General features: G+C 40.0%; 2 protein-coding genes across 2 annotated transcripts; one reads left to right on the plus strand and one right to left on the minus strand.

Annotated features, from left to right (window-relative positions):
- Positions 1 to 7,825: 7,825 nt before the first annotated feature.
- LOC126728948 (serine/threonine-protein phosphatase 7 long form homolog) lies at positions 7,826 to 9,180 on the plus strand. The gene is made up of 3 exons (XM_050434715.1): positions 7,826 to 8,379; positions 8,476 to 8,566; positions 8,738 to 9,180. The coding sequence occupies exons 1-3, from the start codon at positions 8,108 to 8,110 to the stop codon at positions 8,900 to 8,902; spliced, it is 528 nt and encodes a 175-aa protein (XP_050290672.1). The 5' UTR covers positions 7,826 to 8,107; the 3' UTR covers positions 8,903 to 9,180.
- Positions 9,181 to 11,520: 2,340 nt separating this feature from the next.
- LOC126728365 (uncharacterized) lies at positions 11,521 to 12,423 on the minus strand. The gene has a single exon (XM_050434204.1). It carries the CDS (start codon positions 12,421 to 12,423, stop codon positions 11,521 to 11,523), a length of 903 nt encoding a protein of 300 aa, XP_050290161.1.
- Positions 12,424 to 16,835: the final 4,412 nt, after the last annotated feature.

Genomic DNA, 16,835 nt, shown 5'->3' on the forward strand with positions numbered 1-16,835 from the left:
GGCAGACCAAAGATTACAGAAAAAGAAACGAAAAGACAAAGAAAAAGCTAATTACAAAGGAGAGAACTAAGGAACAAAGGGAGAGAATCACTAGAGATGAGTTCCCAAGTCCTAGACCAGTCAAAAGAGAACCACTAAAAGAAGCAAGCAATTGGTCATCGGATTTTGCCATGTGCTCAAAAGTCCTCCAATTTCACTCCCTCCAAATACACTACATTAAGCACAACGGAACTAACTTCCAAATGCTAGAAGGGTGCTTTCCAAACCAATTCCATCAACCAAAAAGAGTATCTGCAACCAATCTTGGCAAGACCCATGAAATTTCAAAAGATCTAAAAACCAAGCTCTACAGCTAACAAGCTTTTTCACAATGAAGTAGCAAATGATCCACCGTCTCCCCATTACAACAACACATAATGCACCGGTCAACAAAATCAAAGCCTCTAACCTGCAAATTGTTGCCTGTAAGAATCTTATCCCAAGCTACAGTCCAAACAAAGAAAGAAACATGCCAAGGAGCCTTAGCCTTCCAAATACCTATCCAAGGAAAGATAATGGGCAAGGGACCTCGTAACTTATTATAAAAAGAGTGGATGTCAAAATCCCCATTCTTTGTCAACTTCTATCTCATACGGTCTCCATTCTCAGTTGGGGGTAAATTAGATCCTAAGGTACGAAGGAATTCATCCACAACACCCATCTCCCAATCATTTGGATCTCAAATGAAACGAACATCCCAACTTCTCCGTTCCTCTATCCCTAGCCGTTCAAGAGAAGAGTGCACAGATGTCTCATCATTAGTAGCAATCCCATACACAACTGAGAAGATCGGTTGGAGTGTTAAATCCCCACACCACTGATTTGTCCAAAACTTCACTCTATCCCCCACCCCTACCTCAAACTGAATATTTTTGCTAAAAACCTCCCAAACCATCTGGATACTTCTCCACAAACCACACCCATATACACCCCTACCCAGCTTGGAAGTCCATCCCCCTACTCTTCCCCAATCTTCAAAGCTACAACTCTTCTCCAAAGCCGTGTCTCCTCAACCCCAAATCGCCATAACCATTTCCCTAGTAAGGCTTTATTAAAAGTAGTTAATTTCCATACTCCTAAACCATTCGCCATAGGCACACACCTTATCCCACCCCACCATATGTGTCTTGGAATTCCCCCACAAGAAATCCCTTTGCAACTTCTCAATTTTATTAGCCACATGCGTAGGGATAGTAAAAAGAGATAAATAGTAAGTAGGAAGACTAGATAATGTGCTCTTAAGCAACATTAGTTTTCCACCTTTTGAAAAATACAACTTCTTCCACTCAGCTAACTTTCACTCAATCTTACAACCCAAAATCTCTGCCAAGGCATGCGCATTATTAACCTCCCCTATTGGAACCATCTCACTCTTCAAGACATTAACCTTCAAGCTTGTGACAGCCTGGAAACAAAGTAGTAGTATCTGAACATGTAGGATTTGCTCCACATCTGCATCACAAAACAGAATTGTATCATCTGCAAACAGAAGATGCGAGACATATTCCCCTCCATTCCTCTGTAATTATGACATCTATATTGTTACATTCTTGTGGAGATCTCAGCTTCAACAGATTGGAGGGAAATATTCCAGATTTAGGTGGTCTGAAAACACTTGGGAGTTCTTGTAAGCTTCACAACCAAACCACCACTAAGCAGGTTCAATTGTAGAGTAAATTCAAATAACCAACTAATAAGGAGCTACAAACACAAAGATATGTAACATGGTTTGGCTTTTGGATGATGCCCATGGGTTAATGTGCAAGGAGCTTCACTACTAATATTATTGGCATTTATCTCACACAATCACTAAGCCCCAAGTACACCTAAAACTAGAACCCTCTCTATCTGCCCCAAGTACACCTTATATAACCATTTGGGTACACCTTGTATAACCATTTCCTTGCAACAGGAGGTAGAGTAGGACCTTTTAATCTAGTCATGCTATAAGTGTTTAACCAATGTTATGGTCTTGTTTACTAAAAAGGTATCTGACAAGAAACTTGCTCACTGGCATATTCCAGGGTGGATCAAGGACAAAGATAGTTGCCTGTATGTGTTTTCATCCTAAATTCATGATTTCTTTAGGGGTTAGTTGCACATCTCTCTCTCGCTCTTTTTGGATGATTGATTGGCATGTGCTATTTCTCCAAATTTTGCTTGAAGCTTTTATTTTCATCTTGTTGCCGGTGGCTCTATTAAAAATCAGTTGCAGAAAAAATTACTTTCCAAGTTATTTTGATTGTCTGATATTTGGGAAGATTGTTCTGATAGCTTAATTTCGACCTGGCTACTGTGCAATGAGCTTGAATTGATGTTGCATTACATGTTTCATGTTTTCAATAATACTACTACTTTTAAGGACTATATCAGTTAGCCAAAATCCTTCATTTTGAAGCTACTTTAGTGAAGAAAGCCTAAAATGAAGGTGTTGAGTGACAGTTAAATTAGTTAAAATATCAAAAGGCCTTATTTCAAGGTTGTTTCTAGAATATTGAAATGATTTCTTTTAACAATTTTCTGTCCATATCAAATTTTTTATCAAAATACTCTTAAAAGGTACCTTTTTGTTCTTGTATAGAGTTATGTTGAGTTATGATGATTATGTTTTTTTTGTGCATCCAAATAGATCTTTCTTACTGTAATTTGTTAGAGAACTCTACACCACCCTACCTAGTGGTGCCAGCCATCATCATTAATAACTTGGCCTTTTGGCCAACATCCATGGGTGAATCTGTCTGCAAGGGGCTTCACTTTGTATGCACCCAAAATTAGAATCCAATCCATTTGCTTTGTCTTTTAGAATGAGGTAAAACTTTGGTACAGTTCTTTAAATGGAGTATATTAGGGTAAAACACATAGTTACATTGTTTGAATTTAAGTGTTCTTAGAAAAAATAACACCGTTTGTGCTTTATTGATTACGACAACTATCTATTTGAATTGAATGGGAGAACTTAATATATTGCTCCTATGGAATTCAACCTAAGTTTTGCCCTTTATAATGATCCTAAAATGACCTTAAATAACTAGGTCTTTACTAGAGAAAATAGAGTTGGACCCTTTAATATAGTGTCCGATTGACATCCTCTTATTTTAGCAAGAATATTTTATTAAATCCATTTTTTAGCTACAAATGAACTAGCTTTAAAAAAAATTAGAATAAGCTTCTGTGTGTGTGTATATATATTTTGTCTCACCTTTCAACAAATCAGCTTCCGGAAAATACTGCTAAACTCACTAATGGTCATGCTAAGTGTTTAACTGGTGATATTTTTGACAAGTAACTTGCTCGCTGGGCCTATTCTGGAATGGATCAAGGGCAAAGATTCTAATTAGTAAGGGTTTACATCTTAAATTCTACTTCAATTTTGCATTGACTTGTATAAACAAATAGATTTTTAAAGTTACTACCATAATATTATGAGTAATGATAGTTACACTCTCCTTATTACACACTCATCGTACACACACTATGACATGATTGAAATTGTTTTTAAAACACGATTTCACAATTTTAGTTGAAAAAATGCCCTGAAACCCTCTGAACTTTAAGGTAATGGCCATTACACCTCCTAAACTTTTAGTTTGGCCAATTTTCTCCTTAAACTTGCCAAATAGATACTTCCCTCACTTTGCTATTAAAATTTAACAGTCAACTCACATGGAATGCACATGAAAGAAAAAAAACACTAGAGGATCCGATTGAGAGGGAGAGGGAGAGAGAGAGAGAGAGAGCTAGGGTCCAGTTTTTTGAGAAAGAGAGAAAAAGTGAAACTGACCAAAGAGAGAGAGGATCTTTTGGAGTTGGCCACCGCCGTTTATGGATTCAATTTTTTCCTATTCTGCACAAAACTGCCTTGTGTGGATTCGTCGTCCCTCTCTGCAGATCTACCTTTATTTGTTTGTTATTTGTGCTCTCACCACTCTTCAACAATGAATGTGGTAGAATTGTTAAAGAAGATAGAGGAGAGGGGTGTGGCCATCAAGGCTTTTGGTTTATGGGAATTGTGGTATTTTGTGGTGGTGTAAAATTTTGGGTCAGTGACTAGCTTGCAATTCAGCAACTGCAAAACCTGCACTTGCCCAGTCAAATGGATCTACTCTCATTCCCTTCAGATTTATGTCCACTGTACAACACCAATTGAGGAGATGAAGTTTTGGCTATGTAGGTGGAGGTCTTCTTCTTTTGGTTTTGTCAAATAAATGTCCAAAATAATTGTGTCATTAAAACACATTAACAATGTAATTTGGAACATTCTTGGTCAATTTATCTAGAAATCTGAATTTCTATCTTTGGGATTTATTTTCCTGCCCTTTTTTGGTTACTTCTACATCTTTAGAAGTACTTACAGTTTGGTGGAGAGTTGTCAGATTTGTTGGGGGTGTGGGCTATAATCCTCTCTTTGGTCAGTTTCTCTCTCTTTCTCAACTGAACCCAGCTCTATCTCTCTTCGTACCTTTCTTCTTTCTATTTTTTCTTTCACATGATGTGAGTTTTCCGTTAAGTATTTAACAGCAAAGTGATAGAAATATCTATTTGGCAGATGTGTGAAATTCAAAGAGTAAATTGGCCAAATTAAAAGTTTAGGCGGTGTACTGACCTCTACATTAAAGTTCAAGGGGTGTGAAGTGGATGATGACCCACCCAGCTGGTGCAGCAATTTTTTTCATGTGAAGGAGAATTGCGGATTCAGTAGCTCTGGAAGTGACAGAACCACTTTCAACCTTACTTACTCAAACTCACTCTAAAACTCCGCCCTCTCTCACTCTCAAACTCACTCTCAAGCCGTTCGTAGCCTGCCGTTCGTCTGCCGTTCGTAGCCCGCCGTTCGTCTGCCATTCGTGCTCTCTCTTTTCAGGTTCTGGGTTCTCTTCTTCTTATTTTTCTTTATGCGATTTTTTGATTTGTGTGATGGGTATTGTAAATTTGAGTTGTTTTCTGTTTTGGGTTCTTGAAATTTTGGGTTTTTGTAGCTCAGTGTTAGTGGTAGCACATCTCATGAAAGAAATAGAGATTCACTGCACCTAATAATCTTTTCTCACTTTCTCCTCTAATTTCTTCTTCTGTTTCTTTTACTTTAATGTCTTGGCATTTCAGGATTTTTTGTCCCTAAAAAATCTGGATTGGGTTATATAAAATACCAATAAAGCTATCTGATTTCCATGGACATTCAGTGTTTCCCCCTTAAGTAACTGTCCTGTGTTAGGCAGATGATTTAAAAAGCCAAGGCTTGGCATGTATATTTAGAGAAATTTATTTTTCTTTTTTGGTGAAATATACAGGTGATACCTTGAATCATATTTGTTATTGAGGGCTTATTCTGAACTAATTGTTGATGTCTTTTTGCTGGGTCCATTTGTTGTAATTGTGTTAGAAGGCTTGTCCGTTCTGTTTATGGGAACAGGTTATTGAAGAAATTCTAAATTATTTAAGTAGTTTGTTCTGAGATTCTTCAAAATTTGGTGCTTATTAACTCTTTCCGTAGTGGTATATCTAATGACTCATTAAAGCATATCTTCCCATTTTCTAATGATAGCAACATCTTTTAAAGAAATAGAAACCTGGTTATGCAGTGATTCATATATGCATTTTTTTATGCTTGTTTCTTTTTACTTTATTGGGTATGCTATTTCCAATTTTGGTTAATCTATTGTGATAGTTTATAAAGTTTTTTGTGTGTTTGTTTATGTTATTAAATATGGGGTAATTGAAAAATGTTTAATTGGAAATGCTAAAAAGTTTTGGAACATTATGGGTGAGTTATTGTAGGACTAATGTTGTATAGGTTTTTTCACCTTTTAGTTGCTCATAGCTTGTTGAGAGAATAAGAAGGGTTAAAATTTTGGGAATTGGAATGAAAAATTTTGATGTTTAGCTTAGCTGAAATCATCACCCTTAGATGGAGCAGGTCCATACATCAAAAAGAGTTTCTTACTAATAAGAAAAATTTTGATGTTTTCCATTTTGACCAATGGGTTGTCTGGAATTCCTATAGTTTTTTACTGACTCTGTGCATTTGGTAATTCGTTGAGCAGGATATATGTGAATTAGGGACCATTTTTGCTCCTGCTTGTATCGGTCATAGTTGGTATTTGTTGGTCGGTTTAAATGAATGAGAAAAAGTCATTATTAGATGGTATCTGATCATATGAAAGTTCCAACACACCATTTTAGGATATAACGATCAAATCACTTAATGTGCTCATTGACCATGAGATTTCCATAGTGCAAAGTGGGTTCTTGTTAGCTTTGATTATTACTGTTGTGTTGTCGGTTTGCTTAGATTATAAGTTGTGTGATGGCTCTGCGTTGTGTACTTGTATAGTCTTGTCCGAAGGTACTCTCTCTTTCTTCTAAGTGCTTTCTCGTTTTTGCTTCTTAGACTCCTCTCTCTCTCTCTCTCTCTCCAATTTTAGATTTATGAATTTCATGATTTGACCTAGGGTTTGGATCTTTTTGGGTTTTTTTTATTTTTTTATTTTTTTATTTTATTAATTGTGTTTTTTAAAAAAATGATTGAATTTGATGTAATTGGTTTTGCATCATGTTTGAATTTGTTGGTTTGTTTTACAAGTTGATGATTTAGTGGTTTTGCATGATTTGCTATAGCTATTGTCTAAGTTTAGGTTTTGGGTTTCTGGGTTCTTTTCTCTCGGCCAAACTGTTGAACATATTAGAACATAATAAACTAACCAAAAGTAAAAGTAAGTTAACAAACTCAAATTCTCGGGAAATTACATGAGGTTACCCTCTGTTGGGGCGAATTGTAAGTGGTTCACATACCCTCTGTTTAAGCCTTACAGTGACATTTTAAAGCCCTATAGTGGTGTTTTCCTGCAAATTTTTTTTTATAAGTATCAGGTTTAGGGAGTCCTATAGTGGCGTTTTTAAGTCCTATAGTGACGTTTTAAAGCCCTATAGCGGCGTTTTTCTGCAATTTATGGAAATCGAGTCTTTAAAACTCGATTTTTATGTCAATTTTTTCTCACTTTAAACCCATCATCTTATAAATCGAGACTTAAAAACTCGACTTTTATATTGGAACTCAAGTGGAGGAACACTCGAGATGCTAATTTTCAACATTGTTTTGAAACGTGACAACTAACTAAATTTTTTAATATTTATTGTTATTTAGAAAACAAATTCTGTTCTTATCTAGTTTGTATGCACTTGTAATGTTTAACTGTTATTTGAATCTTCTATATATATATATATATATATATATATATATATATAATTTTGAAGGTGATGGAATAAAAATATATGAACTCTTATCAAACATTGGCACAGAGAAATTGGGGTTTTCATAACCTTTTTAATTGTCTATACTCTTTGCAGTATGGAGCCTCAGATCGATGAGGAGCTACAGATCTTGCACCTCGGTCCGCTTCAGCGTTCAGTGTTGACGCGACAACCATATCATCGATCAGAGGCCATTTGGAATGGCGAGGTGAAATTTCTAGTTTTAACAACCGCTTTAATTTTTACGTTGACTTTGACTTTTAGTTAGCAAGTTCTTTCAAAGTTGTATTTCTAGTTCTAACAACCGCTAAAATTTTTTATTGAATTTGTAGGACCCGGGCCCACTTGTGTGCCGTGGTCGCACTAAGGAGATGGCAAACGTTCAGATGGAAGATAATCAGGTGATTGACATTATCAAATTGCTAAGGTTGGAAGGATTGTTTAGAGCCCCTTCCAAAGAGATCGATCATTGTCTAATATCGGCCCTAGTTGAGTGATGGCGGCCGGAGACTCGTACGTTTCATCTTCCACATGGTGAGATGTCAATCACCCTACAAGTGTGGAGGTGATTTTCGGACTTCCTATAGACGGTGAGGTCTTGGTTGGGCCGACTGCTGTGGAGGATGGGACTTGGAGGCAAGTGTGCGGGGAGTTGCTTGGATTTACTCTGCCGGATGACAATAAAACTTTGGTGGGCCAAAGAATTCTCATCAGCCGACTTGTTGAGGCCGTTGCAACACCACTGCCTCAAGACGCAACAGAGATTCAGATACACCGGTATGCCCGGTGCTATATTTTAGCGCTAGTAGGGGATAAACTTTTCATGGACAAGTCAGGAGATAGGGTGCATCTGATGTTCTTGGAGTTCATGCGCAACCTTCGTGATCCGCGGCAGTATAGTTGGGGTAGTGGTTGCTTGGCCTGGTTGTACAGGGACTTGTGTCGGGCAAGTGAGAAAGGCGCATCGCAGATTGGTGGGGCGTGCACCTTGGTCCAGTATTGGGCATGGGCAAGGTTGCCATTCTTGTGCTCGGGGATAGAGCCCCCACCTGGATGTGATTATGGCCCATGGCCATATGCTCCACTTGCATTTAAGTAAGTGTTTTCCTAATATTTAGTGTGTTATGCAATGTACTCTTCTTAATAACTAAATTGTATTATCGTTCTTATGTTATTTGCTCGTAATTGTAGGTGGATGCGGGTGCCAAGCTCGAAGAGTAGGCCATCCGGCATGGCCTTGGTCCACTATCGCGAGCAATTAGTGACAATGCAGCCAAACCAGGTAATAATATTCAAAAATTCGGTTTGGTTATAATAATTTCCCTTAAGAATATGATTGCTTCATCCTTTAACATATCTTTTGTTAAAATTTTTGTTTTTCCCTTTATCTATGTATTCTCCCTTGTTTCACCTTTTAAGATGCTATGATAATTGTTTTTTGTTTCTATTGTAGATTGTGTGGCAGCCATACGAGGCAGACTTCGGCCACCTTCCTAAGTTCTGCGTTGCAGGGAGGGATACGTGGACAGCGAGGGTGCCGCTTGTGTGTTTTTGCATAGTAGAGAGACTACCCGGATCGTGTCCTTCGACAGTTTGGGTTGGCGCAGCAGCAGCCTGACGATGCTGTCTACGATGATAGACTGCATAAAATTGACTTACGTGGGAAGGTGGAAAAGAATTGGAGGGAGGAGCATGGACCGTATATCATTTCATGGGAAATGAGACGACAACAACTTTGTCATGCACCTCCTCAGATTGGTGAGATGCCCCGCGATCATGCCTATTACGTCTGGTACCGTCCGGTCACTCGAAAGTATGTCGACTGTAACAGCGCTAAATTAGATATAATGGTAATGTGTTCTAATTAGATTTTATTGCCTATTTCGTTTTACTTGAGTACATGTATGAACGTAGAATCAGTTTCTATGAATTATAAAAACATATCTGATTAAAGAGTTTCTGTTACATATAGTATTCTAATAAAACTGTTAGTTTCTAGTTGAGTATTTGAGTAGATTAGTAAGTACTATATTCTAGTGGGGAAATTTTTTTCAGCCAAATACTCTGTTTAGGCCGAGAGCCTACAAAAACAGAGGAAGTGGGGAAAAAAAAAAAATTTCCCAGCAGAACTCGAGTCTTTGAAACTCGAGTTCCTTTGGGCAAATTTTTTTCCCCCAAATGCTCTGTTTAGGCCGAGAGTCTACAAAAACAGAGCATTTGGGGGAAAAAATTTTCCCCAGTGGAACTCGAGTTCCATTGGGGAAATTTTTTCCAGCCAAATACTCTGTTTAGGCCGAGAGCCTACAAAAACAGAGGAGTTGGCTGGAAAAAATTTCCCCAATGGAACTTGAGTCTTTAAGACTCGAGTTCCAGCTGGGAAATTTTTTTTCCCCAAATCCTCTGTTTTTGTAGGCTCTCGGCCTAAACAGAGTATTTGGGGAAAAAATTTCACCAATGGAACTCGAGTTTCAGAGACTCGAGTTTCACTGTGAAATTTTTTTTTTTTCACTCCCCTGAACATACAAAACTGCTGATAGGTAAAGCAGAAACGGGGAAATTGCAGAGAATGTGATCTATAAACAGTCATTGAGAGGCAGAGAAGCCGAGAATGTAAATGCACTTAAATTACATCGAAACGTGCTCTCAATAGGGACCAAACTATAGAAAATTTTACAGTCTCTACATAAACAGGGTTTTACAATGGAAATGCACCTACATCGGAGCAAAAAGGCATTCTTAATATCAACATTCTAAACATGCCCAACCACGCTTAATTTGCAGTTCTAACCATACTACTCAAATCACAATCTTCATAAAGGTACATTGGATTAAGAATTACAAGTACATTCAACAAAAACCAAAAAGTTCACATAGTCAATACAACGTAGTCACTTTTCCTAAGATCGTTGGTCCGCATGACAAAAACGTCATCCATGGAAGCATGCCTGAAAAACATAGAGTAATCACGTTAGGAGACAATATACTAAACAATAGGTAAACATGGAATGAACAACAATTATTTAATCGATGCATAACTTTTTGCCATCTACCTACCTAGTCTGGAACATGACCGCTGGTGGAAGCGCCACGGGACTGCGGACATTTTCTACGGTTATGCCCGGAAACATGACACAGTCCACATGTCTGCTTGGGTTGACTCTCTATCAAATCTGCATCCTCCCTCCGCCATCCCGGTTCTCGATTCTTATTCCTCACCCCATCCATCTCATTCCTTATTCTCGACTTCACTGGTCGACCTTTAGCCCACAACAATGCTGGATTAGGCAACCACTTTGGCCCCATGGGATCCCGCCACAACGACTGCGACTTTGGAATCACAAATACATGCTCATAAGTGTTAAGGGCATTGTTCAAACCATAACATGGGTGAATATATGTGATCGAATCAATATGTAAATAGTCACATACTCTAATTGCATGTGAACAGGGGATCCTTATGTTTTGCCATTTCCCACAACTGCATGTTTTTTCCTGTAACCGAACTTCATAACTGTGGTTTCCCCCTCTTGCGCTACATGTGTTGAGTTGGGTAACTACTTGAAATATCAGCTCTTCATTGCTAAATGGCTTGAGATAATGTTTCTCAGATTTACACTTATTTGCATCCCACGTACGATTGGCATATTCACTCCATTTCTTACCCTCTGAGAACTCAAAATGGTATTCTTTGCGCCGGTCATGGAAACATTGAACAAGTTTGTTCCAAGTGAACTCAACTAATGCGGCAATAGGAAGACCTCGTGCACCTTTTAGTACACCATTGAAACACTCTGATATATTGGTTGTCATTGCCCCAAAACGTCTCCCACCATCATGTGACTGGCTCCACATATCCACAGACTCGCCCATTAGGTATGTGTATGGAAGATAATCTTGATTCTTTTCCTTGCCATCCTTCCCCGTCACCTTCTTCTTATTCCTAATGGCCTCAATTTCCACCTGCTTAATGGACTTCATTATGGCATCAAATTTCATCACCTGAGTAGCATATCCCGCTTTCAACGCCGTTGACTTTAAAGTTGAGTTCTGAAAATGGGTGTTGAAGTTGCTAACAACATGTCGAAGACAATATTTATGAAATACTGGTGTACTTCCATCTTCCCTTCTAGGTCAGTTTGCAATGGCGTTTTTGATACCGAGATGTCGGTCAGAAATTATGCAAATGCCTTCCTTAGGTATCACGTGGCCAATCGTATCTCGGAGGCACTGTAAAAATCACCTCCAACTGGACCCTGACTCACAATCCACAACAGCAAACGCGAGAGGGAATACCTTGTTGTTAGCGTCAGTTGCCATTGCGACCAACAACTTTCCCTGATATTTACCATACAGATGGGTCCCATCAATACTGATAACCGGCTTGCAGTATTTGAATCCTGATATGCATGGACCGAAAGACCAAAACACATAATGCAACAATACGGCGTCATCTTCATCGGTGGATGTGATACGATAGAACACTTGGGTAGTCGGGTCCTGATCAATATATGCCATTAGCAATTTTTGCAACCTTTGGTAAGACTCTTCCCAATTCCCAAACATCTTCGCAATCGCCTTTTGTTTCGCATCCCATACCTTGTAGTAAGAAGACTTCTGCCCACTATATTTCGTCTCTATCATGGATCTGAGATGCTTAACTGGGGTAGTGTGATCCTCACATAACTTCTTATGGATGTCTGATGCAATAAAATTACAACTTATCATTCTACCATCATTTCGCACCCCAGTCGGTATACACGTGTGAGGACTCACATACTCGGTGACCATCCATAGTTTGTGGAGATCGGGCTTCATAACTGCGCAGACATACCACTTGCATGACTCATGCACACATTTTGCACAAAGTTTTTTCGTCGTCGACCTAATGATCGTAAAATGTTTGTTTTCCTTAAGGGCACAAATTGTTAATACGTGCTTCACCTCCTCTTTATTGGCAAAAGTCAACCCTTTGCACAAATCCATCCCCTTTCTCCAAGTAGACACAAATGGCATATCAATATGTGAAGGATCAACCATATTTTTCCAAGTATTTGCAGAGAATGACAATGCAGGAGGTGCGTAGGCAGGGATTGTATTCGTAATGTTTTGGACACTAATGACATTGTCTAAAAGGAACATCTGCGAGCTTAGTAGTACAGCTCTTAGTTCTTCTCTCTACTTTCCTTGTTTTCCTCTTTTTTTCTGATCCCCTCTCTTAGTGGAGCTTCCTATTGATTGGTTCTATATTTTTTTTTTTCCTTTTATTTTACCCATGGGTGGCTCTGTTTTTTTCTTCGTGGAATCAAAATCTTTTGAGTTTTCAGTAGAGGAAGGTGGTATGTTTTACCAGCTGCGTATTTACGAGAGAGGCAGAGATTCTCTAAGATCAATATTTATGGGAAGAGGTAGTGCAAAGAGACTGCTGTTCTATGTGGAAGAACTGATCTCTGGGCAGTCTAGTGGGCAGTTTGAAAGATCTTGCCGTGAGGGGGACAAATGCTTTATTCTTCAGATGGGTTCCAACTCTCACGGAGCTTTCTTATTAATTTCGGAACTCACTCATGGTCGTCGTAAGGGTTTTATAGTGGTGCCTGAAGGAAAGACGGGGAGTGGCTGGAGAGGTTTTGGGTTACACCTGAGGAAGGTGTTAGACCCGGAGTCTCTAGCTCCCAAGCAAGCTATCACAGGTATTTTTACAGATGCCTCAAAATCCTTTGCGTCGGTGGTGGCGGGGAAACGAAATAACAACGGGGGTGGAGGTCATAAAGGGAAGAAAAAAAATGTATTAATTCAAAATACAAATCCTGAGCAACCTGGGGTGAAGAGTCTGTTAGGCTCCAGCCGTAATAACAGTGAGGAAAGTATCCTTGGACAGAGGGAGCCTCCTGGGGTGAAGATTTTGTCAGAATCCAGCTGTGTTAACCGGGTTACCTGTAAGGATAGTACTCTGGGTCAGAGAGATCAAATTGGGGCGAAGATTTTGTCAACGATAGATGGGATTGAAGATAAAGGCATTAAAGCTGAGTTGACTTTGGATATGTGGTTGCGTTTGGAGTGTGGGTTAGATGGGAATTGGGTTTTAGTGTGGTTTGAAGTTAAGGAAGTGGGCCTAAAAGTGGTGCAACCTAAAAAGCCCACTATTCAGAATGTTCAAAAGGTTAATACCTCCGGCCCATTCAAATATGTTAAGCCCAAACCTGTTTGGAGGCCTCGCCAAAGTCAATCTTTGGCAAACCCAGTCCACAGGCAGTGGGGTAATACTGAACTTGTAGCCTTGGGTGTGCGTGAGTCTCGGGTTCTGCCTTCGGGACAAGTGGTTGCAAGCTCGAGTGTCAATGGGTCGTCGCCGATGAGAGTTTTGGACACTCCGGTGACCAGAAAAGAGTCGGCGTCAAGGTGTAGTTCTGTTTTAGGCTTTCCTGACTCCGGCAAGGCTGTCTTTTCTGGGTTCTCGGGCTCCGGTGCCGAGGAAACTCAGGGATTAGGCAAGTGGGATGCTGGGTTCACCGGGGATTTGGTGATTACCTCGGCAGTGGCTGGTTTTCAGCCTCCGTTTATGAAAGAGGGGTCGCCGTTCTTGTGTCGGCAACCTTGGGTGGATCTCAATAGATTTTCCCCCCTCTCAGGCTTGGGTTTTGGTTTGGAAGCTGAGGTCGGGGAAGGGGAAGCTCATGAAGAAGAACGGAGTAATGGATTAGTGGATTGTGATGGGGATTTTCAGCCAGAGTTTGGGCTGCAAATTCTCCCATGGGAAGCCAGTGGGGTGGATGACAGTGGTTGTGACTCTAGTGAGAAGGATAATTGGGTGTTGGATTGTGAACCTTTGCCTCAATGTGAATCCTTGCCTCTAGACTCTATCGAGGGAACACAGGTGATGGAGTCTGGGCCACCTTCGTATTGGGTATCTCAATTGATGAAAAATTTTTGTAAAATGGTGCTTCCCTATAGTGAAACATGAAGCTCAATGTTTGGCTCTGTTTCACATCCTGGAACAGGAATGTCTCAAGGTGAATGATGCTGGGGTGTCTAAGCGATCTGCAAACTCAGGGACGAGAGGTCTCAGGGAGCTTAAGGGGCTTATTTCTTATGTTAATTACGACGGAGTTTCTGCAAGAAATAGGAAGGGGGGGTGCTGATTGTCATAAATGACTCTACGACTATTGTCTTGGAATGTAAAGGGGCTTAACAATCCCCGTAAGAGAGTGGTTTGTAAGAATCTACTAAGAGAGTGGAAGTTTGATATTGTATGTTTTCAAGAAACAAAAGTTTCTTCTTGTGACGTTGTTTTTGTGCGGAGTTTATGGGGTTGTCCTTTTATTGATTGGGCTGCTTTGGATGCTGTGCAGACTTCAGGAGGGGTCCTGCTGATTTGGGATAAGAGGGTCTTTGAGAAGTTGGATGTTATGGTTGGTTAGTTTTCTGTCAGTGTATTATTGAGAGGAGTGGTGGATGATTTTGTGTGGGCTTGTACAGGTGTATATGGTCCTAATGACAATGGTTAGCGGTCTACCTTATGGGATGAGTTATCCCAGGTGCGTGCTAGGTGGCCTATGGCTTGGTGTCTTGTAGGTGATTTCAATATTATCAGGTACCCTAGTGAAAGGATTGGCTGTGAGTCTTTTAGCCCTGCCATGTTCGCATTTTCGGATTTTATTGAGAATAATTCTTTAGTTGATTTACCTTTAGAGGGGGCCTCCTTCACTTGGTTTAGAGATTCTGGTGTCCCCTCTATGTCAAGAATTGATAGGGCATTGGTTTCTCTTGATTGGGAGGAGCATTATGTCAATGTATCCCAACGGGTACTTCCCCGGGTTCTTTCTGACCATTGCCTTCTTTTGTTGGAAGCTGGTATTGTTCGGCGTGGTCGAAGTGCCTTTAAATTTGAAAATATGTGGTTAAAAGTTGAGGGTTTTGTTGATAGAGTTAAGCATTGGTGGGATGGGTACAGTTTCGCGGGCTCTCCAAGCTTCATTTTGGCTCAAAAATTGAAGGCTTTGAAACCAAATTTAAAAAAATGGAACATGGAGGAGTTTGGTGATTTGGCTTTCAAAAAAAAGAACTTGCTGACTGAGCTGATGGGATTAGATGTGAGGGAGGAGTTGGTGGGACTTTCAGATGAAGATCAGATCTGTCGCCTTCAAATCAAAGGTGACATAGATCAGTTGGCTTCTCTTGAGGAGATTTCTTGGAGGCAAAAGTCTCGAGCCTTGTATGTGAAAGAGGGCGATAATAATACTTGATTCTTTCACAGATTAGCAAACTCTCATAGAAATGCTAATCAAATTAAAAGGATTAAGGTGGATGGTGTTCTTTATGAGGATGAGCCTGACGTGCGCTCTCAGTTAGTTCTTTTCTATCAAGGATTGTTTAAGGAAACTGAGGTGGGGCGTCCCACTATGGATGGGTTAGATTTTGCTTGTATCGAAGAGGGTGAGCGGTTATCGTTAGAGAAGGAGTTCTCGAAGGAGGAAGTCACCCAGGTATTAAGGGAGATGGAGGGGGATAAAGCCCCTGGTCTTGATGGTTTCACCATAGCTTTTTTCCACACTTGTTGGAGTGTGGTGGAAAAAGATGTTATGGATTTTTTCTCCTATTTTCACCAACACTCGGGATTTGAAAGGTCTATGAATGCTTCGTTTATCACTTTAATTCCTAAGAAGTGTAATGCCATTAACATTAAGGATTTTCGTCCCATCAGTTTGGTGAGTAGCGTGTACAAGTTGCTATCTAAGGTTTTGGCTAATAGGTTGAGGGTGGTTTTGGACAAGCTCATATCTGAGACTCAAAATGCGTTTGTTGGCGGAAGGCAGATTCTAGATTCAGTGCTTATTGCAAACGAATGCCTGGATAGCAGGTTGAAGAGCAGAAGTCCAGGGGTGATATGCAAGCTTGATATTGAAAAAGCTTATGATCACGTGAACTGGGAAGCCTTGTTTTATTTGATGGACCGGATGGGTTTTGGGATGAAATGGAGGGGGTGGATTAAGGCTTGTGTTACGTCTGTCCGTTTTTCTGTCCTGGTAAATAGATCACCTGAAGGTTTTTTTGGATGCTCGCGTGGATTGAGACAAGGGGATCCACTATCCCCGCTATTGTTTCTCTTGATAATGGAGGTTCTAAGTAGACTCTTGAAGAAGACAGAGGAGTGTAATCTTATTCGGGGATTCCATGTGGGAGGTGTGAACGCTGTTGGTGTGCATATTTCCCATCTGTTATTTGCTGATGACACTATCTTATTTTGTGATGCCTCTAGGGAACAGTTGCTGTCCATAAGGTTGGTGATGTCTTGTTTTCAATCTTTTACAGGGTTGAAGGTTAATATCGGGAAAAGTGAGATCGTTCCTGTTGGGGAGGTGAATAATATAGATGTTCTGGCTAATATTCTTCAATGTAGAGTAGGCAGATTGCCTATGAAATATTTGGGGATGCCGTTGGGAACTTCTTTTAAGACAGCTGCGATATGGAATCCTATTTTGGAGAAAATGGAGAAGAAGCTATCTGGGTGGAAGCGGCTCTATTTATCTAAAGGTGGTAGACTCATGCTTATAAAG

The sequence above is a fragment of the Quercus robur genome, chromosome 5 (genome assembly GCF_932294415.1).
Source record: "Quercus robur chromosome 5, dhQueRobu3.1, whole genome shotgun sequence".
In the NCBI taxonomy this organism is placed as follows: domain Eukaryota; kingdom Viridiplantae; phylum Streptophyta; class Magnoliopsida; order Fagales; family Fagaceae; genus Quercus; species Quercus robur.

What these genes read in the sequence shown, in the direction of transcription:
- LOC126728948 (XM_050434715.1), top strand. Translation starts at nt 8,108, where the DNA reads ATGGACAAGTCAGGAGATAGGGTGCATCTGATGTTCTTGGAGTTCATG. An exon ending in TATGCTCCACTTGCATTTAA is followed by an intron (nt 8,380 to 8,475) that starts GTAAGTGTTTTC and finishes TCGTAATTGTAG; the next exon opens with GTGGATGCGGGTGCCAAGCT. An exon ending in TGACAATGCAGCCAAACCAG is followed by an intron (nt 8,567 to 8,737) that starts GTAATAATATTC and finishes TTTCTATTGTAG; the next exon opens with ATTGTGTGGCAGCCATACGA.
- LOC126728365 (XM_050434204.1), bottom strand. Translation starts at nt 12,423, where the DNA reads ATGTTCCTTTTAGACAATGTCATTAGTGTCCAAAACATTACGAATACA.